Consider the following 11,174-nt stretch of genomic DNA (forward strand, 5'->3'; position numbering starts at 1 on the left):
AACACCAGAATGAACTGGCCCCTAGTCCTGTTAATGGCAACTTCCTGAAGCAGCACCTTGTGGCAGCCAGCCCACTGACCACCCCAGCCACGGCAGCTTCTCGGCCAGCAACCATCCCACTTCCCAATAACTCTGCAGTTAACAAACATCGCCCTGTGGTACCCACCCAGCCACAATAATCTCGAAGTCTCCATCCTGGTCCACATCAGTCACAGCCACACCATAATTGAGCTGCGTGGGGTTGCTCTCATAGTCAGGGGGGAGGACATGGTCCGTGACAGCTGTGAACATGGGCTCACTGCGCTGGGATCCTTCACCAGGCCAAGCCAGAACCAAGCTCCACCAGAGCAGCAGCAGCCCCCGTGGCACCTGCAAACAGAGAGGCATGTGGCTAGGTCAGTCATTCCTGTGCAGGGGCGGGATAATTCTTTTCCCCAATACATGACTCCCCATCCAGACTGCAGAATGAGTGATTTATTTAAGACATTTATGTCCCACTTTTCTCCCCATCCTGGACATGAAGCAGCTTATAACACGGTTCTCTTCCCTCAATGTTGTCCTAGCAACCACCCTGTAAGATAGGTTAGCCTGACAGAGCGATTGGCCCAAGGTCACCCAGCAAATTTCCAAGTCATAGTGGGAACTGGGCCTTCCAGAACCTAGGCTGATACCCCAGTTACCACAGCACACTGACTCGCCTGAACTTTGACAATCTGATCTTGTCTTTTTGCTACTTTCACAGCCTGAATCAACTGGCTGTTGTGGGTTTTCTGGGCTGTGGTCTAGTAGTTTTAGCTCTGAATGTTTTGCCCGCATCCATGGCTGGCATCTTCAGAGGCATCTCACAGTAAGATGTGTTTCTCTCCATGGCACAGTATAAAGCCTGATCTTGCTCCTGAAAAGGACCTGCAGGAAAGTTCTTCAGAAATCTGATTTCTATCCTGAGAATGTGACTTCCTTATTTCCCTTACAGCAGCCTAAAATGCCTTCTGGAGAGGTAGGCAGCTCCTACCTTGCATATTTTTGGCAATCATGATCATTGTTTTTGGCAAAGATATCGCAACAGGCCTTATTGCTGGGATACAGCCACTCCGAGAGGAAGCCAACTTTTGTCTATTTGGCTGGATAGTGGGACAGTAGCTATAAAAAAACATTAAGCAACAGCACACGTGTTTGTGTTTAATCCAGAATTCAGTGATTTCAATAGAAAGACATGATGCATCCTTCCTTCCAACCACAAGTTTGCTGGTAATAGTGAGGTTAAATTAGCATTAGTAGAAAATTAAAATGCTATATAATGCATGGTAAAAATAGATCGGAATGGAAAATAACTAAGGAAATGGACTTTCACTACTCTGGAAGTCTCAGTGGGCAGAACTCAGTGTCCTCCAAATGCAAAAAACCCTGCAGTAATCTACAGGTCCCAAGGAAATAAGCATTGCTTTTCTGGATCAGACCAAAGGTCTGTCTAGTCAAACATACTGTATTCAGCATGGGCTGCTCAAAAATAGGGCATGATTTATTAAGCCACATTGTTTGCTGCAGGCATTGAACAATAGATATACTGCCTCTAATAATGGAAGCTTTATTTGATTTGTCATTACTTAGAATCACACTATTCAGTTTCACCACCTTCCTAGTCAGGGCCTTGGAGCTGAGAACATGAGAGGGCAGTGATGCACTCACAAGGTTTCTGCCACAAGAGAAGGTGGAGGAGAGTGCAACATACCCATCAGTTTTCTTGAAGTATCTGCACCTATTCACATACACACCAGGGGATGTGCAATGTGCAAGGACATTCACATAATCACATTTCTCTTGTAGATTAATTAGTCCCTACTTTTGTCCTTAAAATAATTACTGAGTCTGATTAAAGACTATAAGACTAGAGAATCTTAAGGATTCTCTCAGCACTAAAAAATATTCAGCGACTGCACAATGATCCCTCCTACAGGGTAACCCACAATGCTTGACATGTCACAAGCAGAGAAGAGCAGCCTGCCCAATTCAAGGAATAGTTTAGGGCGCCTCCCCGGTCCTGGTTAACCTCCTACATTTGAAGATACATTTTCACAATTTAAATGTAGTCCTCCTCAGTTTAACTCTCCCCTCCTCATTTGTACCTGCAATCTGGTTAGTAAAAGGAGGCACTTTTTCATTCTGTCAGCACATGCATATGAGAACTCTTGCATCTTATGTTAATCAGCATATTTTTTTCAAGGGGCTGTCAACTTAAAGTGTTCTTATAATCACTACTGTGGGTTAGGAATCAATACTGTCTTCACAGCCTCTTGAGAAGGGGGGATCCATCCTTTCATCATGCTTTGTCCATTTGAATTGTGTGAACAAAAGGGTAGTTAAGGTGCACATGTAACCTTGCAAGTATCCCTGCGATTCATTGTTCATTGGTCCTCTCTCTCTGGGACTGCAACCACTGCAGCCAAATCCCATTGTATTCGAGACTCCAGCAAACATGCCTCATCTTCCATAGCCATCTTTTGGTTACTCATGTGTGGTTCAGCTAAAGAAATATTTTTGCATTGTTCCTTCTGCACCCATTTTCCCACTTGGGCCAAGTAGCACCCTGGAAATTGATTCACTCATGCCACCAGCAGGCACATGTGCCAAAATTAGATACACTTCAAATTTCTACAGCTTTTAGCCTAGAACCAGCTAGACTTAGTTGTTCCATAACATAGCCTAAATCATCATATACCCTAAAGGTTGAATGGGTGTTTCTACATTTAATTGAGTTTTATGATACAGGATGAATCAGCAATAGAAGGTGGAATGAAAATTGGGGGAGGAACATTAACAATTTGATATATGCTGATGATACTACATTACTGGCAGAAAATAGCAAAGACTTGGAATTACTACTGCTGAAAGTTAAACGGGAAAGTGGCAAAGCAGGACTGCAGCTGAACATCAAGAAGGCAAAAGTAATAACCACTAGGCCGCAGGGGTGGCCAACCTATGGCGCTCCAGATGTTCATGGACTACAATTCCCATCAGCTCCTGCCACCATGGTCAATTGGCCATGCTGGCAGGGGCTGATGGGAATTGTAGTCCATGAACATCTGGAGTACCATAGGTTAGCCACCCCTGCCTAGGGCATTACTTAGCTTTAGGGTGGACAATGAGGAAGCTAACATTGTTGAAGATTTTCTATTCATTGGCTCCATCATTAACCAAAACAAACCATGCAGCCAAGAAATAAGAAGGAGATTGAGACTAGGAGGGGCAGCCATGAAGGAATTACAAAATCACCGGCAATCAAGATAAAGTTAATTCATGCTGCAGTATGTTCTATTACTAAGTATGAGTGTGAAAGCTGGACAACAAAAAAAATCTGACAATAAGTAGATTCCTTTGAAATGTGGTGCTGGAAGAGAGGATTATGGAGACCATGGACTGCCAAAAAACCAAACAGAACCCACCCACCCCCCAAACACAAATAAGAGGGTTCTATATCAAATCAAGCCTGAACCGTCTCTAGAAACTAAAAAGGCTAAACTGAAGACAAGGGTCACTGGAAAAGACAATAATGCTAGGGAAGGTTGAAGGCAGCAGGTAAGAAGGAAGACCCAATACAAGATGGATCGAGTCTATTGAGGAAGCTGCTGGCCCTCGGTTTGCAAGACCTGAGCAAGGCTGTTGATGATTGGATGTTTTGGAGAACATTAATTCATATAAGGTCACCATAAGTAGGAAGTGACTTGATGGCACTTAACACACACATGAAGCAGCAGCTGGAATACATCACTGAGCAACCTGTGTAACAGATACCACTGGTCTGTAAGTCCCATTATTATGAGGTCTCTGTACCTTTGTCAAAGAACTGCACTCATAATCATGGTGCAATGCGCCAGTAAGACCGCCATATTTGGTGGTGTTAGTGGGACAAGGTCTGAATCTATTCCACTCACCTTGAACGTAATCTGTTGAGGTCAGTGGCCTAGGGGAGAGATTCCTTTGGGCAGAGGGGCTAAACAAAAGGTGTGACAGCACAATGCATCTCTGTGTGTTGGTCCACAGCAAAGTCATTCATCACCCTCAGAGCTGGCAGCCTAGGCACAGGCTCCATGCTCCACTCTAGGCCCAGATTAACTTGTCATTAAACAAGCTCCCACAACAAACAAGATGGCAACAGGCACCTCATGACAGGGATGGTGTGTTTCACCATCGAGCTTTCAGCGTTTGGCCTGGGCTAATTAAACCCATACATCAGTGAGCTTTTCCAGATAGATCATTAGGGAAATGGCCATTAATTAAGCTGCTTTCCTAAACCCACACATACGGCACTTACACCTGTGCATGGGCAGACAGAGACACACACATTTGATTTATGTCATTCCGGCTCTTTCACTAGAGGGCCCATTCAGTGGAGCTAAGGGGCCCTGATATCACTACCAAGGGTTGGCTTTGGGCTGGTTCACACATTGTGACATCCTTGCACAAAAGACAATTATCTGTGGAAATGAGGTAAAACACCCTAGATCTAGATCGTTTGGTGTGAGTGTCAAAACAAATGCTGTGTCTGACTGTGAATATGTTGGTATGGGGGCAAACAAAGGGGGCGGGGGGACAAGCGCAGTGCTGGCACCATCTGAGGGGCAGAGCCTGTCAGCCATGGCTTCTCCTCTTCTGAAAAGTGGCAGCACTGCATATCCAGATGGCAACGTCCCACATCACCTTGTGGTCTAAGCACACTGAGTAACAAGGCTGCACAAATACACTGTGCACCAGTTACGAGGGTGGGGTTGCTGGCAGTCACTGTGGGAGGGGCAAGAAGATGCTTCCATTGATAGTATCACTGCTCTGGGTTCAAATAAAGTTCTGCTCAAGTCCAGCCCGGCAATAGTCCTGCTTTGGGGTGGAGCGAGGGAGATACCATGCCTAGCAAAATGGTTTTGCATGCCAACATTTGGTATGTGCACTGCTTGCCTTTGTTTAGATTGCAGTGCATTACCATATAACTGAGCATTTTTCTCCAATAGTTATTCACTTGAAAAAAATGGCTGTAACTTCCTAGGACGCATACACAGAATAAGAAGCACTGTGTCCTCACAAAATCCAATATGATCTTGACCGGGCATAGATTTTGTAACGTATGAAGCAACTCCTACTTTATTCAAGTAACTGATAACATCTTCCACTTAAAGGCAGCCCTGGAGAGTATCTGAAAAGGAACAGCACCAGTCTCCAGAGACAGAAATGATTAAGCCCTGGGGTGGCTGCATTCAGTGCCAACAGTTCTCATTGTGCCAGCTGCAGAAGCAGCCAAAATCCTCTGTGATGCACTTCAGGACTCACTGTAGGGTGCTGAAGGCAGAAGAACAGCCCAAAAGCTTCTGGGTAAAAGACAGGGCAAATGAGGCAGAGAGCCTACCGTGTTCAGGCTGAAGACCAACTACCTTTCAGAACATGAGACTGTACCTAGGTCAGGGGTGTCCAACTCTGGGGCTTCAGATGTTCATGGACTACAATTCCCATCAGCCCCTGCTGGCATTGGACACCCCTGACCTAGGATTTTCCCTATATGTTCCACACTAAATCAGTGGATCCTTTCCTCCTTCTCTTTCGGGAGGCTTTGACAGAGGCAACTGGGTACGACGTATCCAAACTCCAGGCTTAGTCTGTCTTTTTACCAAACCAGGCACAGAACCAATGTTAGGAACCTTGGCAAGGGCCACAAGGGCACCATGATACTAAACTGCCAGTAAAGATGCACTGGGAGAAGGAGTTGTTGGAAGCAGATGAGAAAAACAACAGTCGGTCGCCATCTTGTTCTGGTTGGCGACACTGAAGGAAGACACCATAGGAGACTGCATGTCATTTCTTACTCTTCCAATAAATCATCTTTGGGGTAGGAAACATCCTACCAGGAGGCCTGTTCTGTGCAGGAAGTGCAGTGCAGCAAATTAGCCAGGGGTAGCATCTCCCTTCCTCTTCATATTGGGTAAACTGCCTCCCCCCGCCCCATTCCAAGGTTACGGTGGTGGTGATCAGACACCAGACGCTAGCCAGATGGAAAACTTTTAAAACTTTAGTGCTCACAGCAGTGCTAGTTCACATCCACACAAAGGAGAAGGCCCGTCTTAGGCCATGTCAGTTGCTGCACATTTCCATGCTTTGCTTGCTCCTGCAGGGTGTGGTCAATAACACTGCAACATATCTATTGATAGAGTTTAATTGAGGAATGGCTCCCGGCCCGGCACATCCTGCCCCAAGGGGCGGTTGTCACTGGACATTCTCTGGGAAGCAAGAGACTGTGTTGGGATGACAACAGCCTGCAGTCCCCCTGGGTGAGGGTAATGGTGGCATGCAGGCATAGAGTACAAGGCACGGCATGATTGCATGTCCAGGAAGAGGGGAGGGTGCCTTGCTTGCCCACAGCAGAGCTCTCAGAAGGTTCTGAAACTTAATTGTGTTATGGCTCTGCACTAGCAAGCAGCTGCTGCTACATGTTTCTGACATTGCTCTCCTAACAGACATTACAACTCCCGGACCATCAACATGTCACATGTAAAACACACCCCTCCAGCAGCCCCATACAAATCTTACCTTCCCTACACTCCTGTGGCCCAGTGATACCATAGACTCACCGTGTCATCCTCAAAATGTACTTCCAAGCCCTGTTCGGTGACATCACAACCCTACAGTCAGTGGATTGTGGTTGCATCAAATTAACAAGGTGATATCACGGGATCCCCACACCACCATATTATCTTCCAAAGCACCGCTAGTGCAAGTAGACATGGGCAGGAATGTGGCATCTTCAGGATAGTGTCCGGTCCCAGGCAGCTCTCAAGGATGATTCTGGTGTTTTTCTTGGGACCTTTACAAAGGAGACTCTCACAGTCTCTGGCTGCACCGCTGGTACCAGCCCAGAGCCTGCATTAATGCTGCAGGCGGCTGGGTTTTTCCTCCCTGCAAAACTCGTGCAGCTCAGCACCAGACCCACAGTCTCCTCCTCAGCTCCAGATCTGAGAGTTGTACTTCAGAGTTGGTGTCGCCGCGCTCTCTCTGTCTCTGCCACAGCACGGGACGGTGGGCCAGCCCGAAAGCTGGGGCACAGCCAGCAGCCGGCGGTGCAGTATAGAGGCAAGCAGTCACCTTAAGAACAGTAGGACCTTGACACCCTTGGGATTCTTCTTCCGTCCCTGCCCAATACCAGGGGTGCGCAACTAGACTCTTGCCTCAGGCCTGCAAGGGAAGGGCATCTTTGCCCTCACCTCATCCCTACCCGCAGTTCGGTCCATCTCCAAAACTTCTCTTTCCAGCCCCCACTCCCACCCCGCGGGCTCCCTCCATTGTCTGGGCATCCCAGCGCAGCCCTCCCTTCCCTGCTCCCTTCTCAGCATCTTCTCCCGCCGAGCCTGCCCGGCTTTCAAAGGCCTCTGAGCAGGGGAGGCTGGACTCCCTTCCGAGGTGCGGCCGCTCACCTTCTTTGCCAGCTCCCAACTTTTCTGCGCCGCCTCTTTGGGAAACTTTGCCCCCCTCAAGTGCACCAAGCCGGACAAGAGTGGTCATCATAGGTACTCACCCGCGAGATGGCATGCTCCGGGAGTGCCATGCCTGCCAGCTGGCCACGGAGCATGTCGGGCTGGCGGGCGGGCGGCCGAGCCACCCTGCTCCGGTAGCAGCTGCTGCCGCCGGGCGCTGCGGGGCTCCAGATGCGCGTCCTTCTCTCCAGTTTAGGCAAGTCCGGGCGAGCGAGCGCTTCTTTATGTAAAGCCTTGTGGCGCAGGGGCGTCCAATCAGTGAGGGCCGAGCGCAGCCAGGCAGCCAATAGCAATTCGGGGAGGTGGAGTCGCCTGGCACTGATTTACTACCTGGAATTGCAGGGGAAGCGCGGCCAGGCAGGGCCGATCAATACGGAGCCAAACTGTGACCGGGGGTTGGGGGTGGGGGTGTTGTGCGGGGTACGAGCAGACTTCAGACTCTCGGCGTGTAACCTTCACGGGGGTGGGGGTCAGCTGGGGGGGATACCCGTGGGTAGAACCAAGCCCAGCTGCCCCGATGCCCGATGTGCACCGCTGAGAAAGCAAGCCAAGCGCAGGGCGCTGAGCCACCTCCTCTTTGGCTCTCCGACAGCTGATCTTGGCGGGCACCGGGCAGCCGGTTGTGACAAGCTCCGCACTGTGGGAAGATAAGATCGGAGGCGCCGGGAAGATGGAAATTCTGCCTACCTACAAGGAGCAGGAAGATTCATGGAATGGAGTGCGGGGGGGGGGGGTGCGTGAAAGTATACTGTAGCCTTAGAGACCCCTCCCACTCGCGAAGAGGAGGCGCCGTGCCCCAAGCTGCCCCCTAGATGGGCGGACGCCGGGCATCTTCCCCTGTAGCCAGCCCACACTCTCAGCACCTGTCCCCAAGGCACGCCACAGCAACCAGCCCTGCAGCTTTTTTCTATTGCTTCCACACCCTACTCTACGGATCCTTGCCTGGTCCATCTGCTGCCCCACAACTTCGGTCAAAAATGGGGAGAGGGGTTGCTTTTGGACTCCTGTAACTGGCAAGGATAGTCCAATGCTGCCTGGTGGCCATCTAGAGTGGCACTAACCCTATTTTCTCTTCTCTATCTCACTGAGGTTAGCAAAATCCCTTTTGCCCCTAGGAGAAGCCTAACTATGATGGAGATCTCAGGAGGGAAACTTGGGGTGGGGGAATAAGATACAAACCGGCATCCCTGACACCTCTGCCCTCCAACCCAACACTTATACAAGTTAGGAGAGAAACGTGCTCTTAACCAAAAAAGGGTGGCTCAGGGATGAATCAAAGGCTGTTTCCAGAAACTTCCAGTAGTGTACGGGATATGTGTAATCCCAAACCCCACAAAGAAGAGAAGATTTTGACAGCTTTTCTCAGTCATGTGGTAGCCCTACAGTCCTCGTGCGGGGAAAACACCTCTGTTTTGTTGGAAGAAAGGCACTTTACGCTGTTTCATGCCTCAACCTATAGAGGGTTTTTTTTACTAGATAGCCAGTGACTAGACAGGGACCTAGGAATTTGTCACCTTTACTCTATCATGCTGATCCTGTCCTTTGAAGTAGACTGATACTCTTAGGGACTTCCTCCCTTGCTTCTGCCTTCTTCTCAGAACTCTCCATCTTACTTTCACCATGCCTAGGGAGAGGATGTGTCCCCTGCGCATCCGTCTCCATCCAGCTAGAATAGGATAGTTAGTGAACCTATCTCTCCACCTTTCTATCCAGAATGGAGTTCACTAATAAATACTCTTTTTAATAGATTAGAAACTACAAACGAGACTGACTTTCTTTTGTGCCTAAGCTCTCTCTCTCTCCCAAGCTCACCCATGTGGTTGTCCAGTTAAGCTTCGCTGTGTTTAGCCTCTGTGCGCTCTGCTCGATGTGCAAAGGGAAAACACACACGAGGTGTTGTTTCTCCCAACAAGTTTCAAGCATTTGGATGTCTCATCAGTCACCACAAAACCTTTCTAGAAATGGAGCAAGAGGCCCTGTTGTTGTTTTAAATGTCTCCTGTTTTGACCTGAAGAAAGTTATGAGTGGGTGGTGCTCGACCAGTCCTTTGTTAGGAAAGGATCTTGCTTCCACCCACACCAGGGTTCATCTTTCCATGTCAACTTTGCTTATCCTGGGAAGAATTACAAAGAAGGAGAGATTCCCACCCAGCCACATTAATTATACCACAGATCTCTGGGAAGCAAGTATTGAGTCTAATGGGGGGAATCATGACATCCCACTTCTCTGATGTCAATAGCCACAAACAGTTAATGGGTGTTTTTTTTTATTCAAACCACACCTGCCATCACAAACTGTATGCACTGATTCATATGCTATCGTTTCCCACATATATCTCCATACAGGAGAAGGCAGCTATGCTGGGCTATTTGAAGGGTGGCATAAGTGTTTCCTCCCCCCATCACAATTACATTGATTAGATGGGCAATATGCAAGTGGCTGAATATGCACAGGAAATGGTAATGCATCATGCAATCCTCAAGCTATCAGATATGTGTAAGATGTTCCCAGTGCCCTATTCTATTATACAGTTTCATTTACAAGTCAGTTCAATCAGAGGGGCCGGTACTAATGTGCATGAATTTGTTTCTGTTCTTGCACAGATATTAAACAAGTTTACAATGACCTATGCCTGAAAATATTTCTCCTGTAAAAGAATGCCATGTTTTAAAAGAAAGAAACAAAGGAAGGAAGGAAGGAAGGAAGGAAGGAAGGAAGGAAGGAAGGAAGGAAGGAAGGAAGGAAGGAAGGAAGGAAGGAAGGAAGGAAGGAAGGAAGGAAGGAAGGAAGGAAGGAAGGAAGGAAGGAAGGAAGGAAGGAAGGAAGGAAGGAAGGAAGGAAGGAAGGAAGGAAGGAAGGAAGGAAGGAAGGAAGGAAGGAAGGAATGAAAAATGCAAGCAATCATATCTACATGTAACATGGCATGGTAGAAAGTCCAGTCTTTTCCATCAGAATTTCTCTGTAGCTCCCACTTTAGCCACAGAAACAACTATTGTCCAAAATATTTAGCCACCACAAGAAAAAAATTCCACTTTGATGGCTCTATTATAATCAAAGCATCCATGTAATGGAAACTTGTATGACTTTTTACAGAGTAAATGCAGTCTGTGCCTTTAAAAGCAAGGCAATGGAGGATTTCATTGATTTGGGTGGATTCTCCATTGTGCAGTATATGCCTGAAACATTCACTTACCTGGGCAGTCTGGGATAGGCTGGAGAAAATTAAAGCAAACAGTAAACTCTGTTCAAGCACAAACACAGCCATAATTTATATTCAATAGGTGGCTGAGCTTGAACACTTACATCTCGTGTTTCCTTTACCTATAACCTGAGCAGCAAGCATAATGGTTCATTCTGTTTTAGTACATCATCTGCTAGAGAAGGGGCATGTTCTCAATATATCAAACAGTTGTGTTTTAAGGTAACATATTTATGAGCCCCTTCCTCTCAACTAAACAAATCTTTACCAGAGCTGCAGCTCAGTAATGGCTCCCCCTCCTCTGAGGAGTGTTCAAGATGGTTTACATGAGATGAAAACTACTCGTGGAGCCCTGAGCCTCATTTTTCTGGACCCATTATCCAAAAAGGGCCTTCCTTACACATGATTTCTTCCTATACACCCAATCAAGATTCATGGCAGAAAAAAATCTGTTTTGTTTCTGAGAT

At 47.6% G+C, this 11,174-nt stretch overlaps 1 protein-coding gene across 3 annotated transcripts in view; it reads right to left on the minus strand.

Annotated features, from left to right (window-relative positions):
- The window catches only part of CRTAC1 (cartilage acidic protein 1), a 31,714-nt gene extending 24,021 nt beyond the window's left edge, over positions 1 to 7,693 (minus strand). For 2 of the 3 annotated variants that reach the window (XM_048506295.1, XM_048506294.1), the window contains exons 1-2: positions 7,550 to 7,693; positions 167 to 369 (exon numbers count right to left, since the gene is read on the minus strand). In XM_048506295.1, the coding sequence (XP_048362252.1) occupies positions 167 to 369; positions 7,550 to 7,603 (257 nt within the window). In that variant the 5' untranslated portion in view covers positions 7,604 to 7,693. The remainder of the gene's footprint in view (positions 1 to 166; positions 370 to 7,549) is intronic. The other variant, XM_048506297.1, reaches the window with a different exon arrangement.
- Between the last annotated feature and the right edge of the window lie 3,481 nt (positions 7,694 to 11,174).

This window comes from Sphaerodactylus townsendi, linkage group LG08, assembly GCF_021028975.2.
Source record: "Sphaerodactylus townsendi isolate TG3544 linkage group LG08, MPM_Stown_v2.3, whole genome shotgun sequence".
NCBI lineage: Eukaryota > Metazoa > Chordata > Lepidosauria > Squamata > Sphaerodactylidae > Sphaerodactylus > Sphaerodactylus townsendi.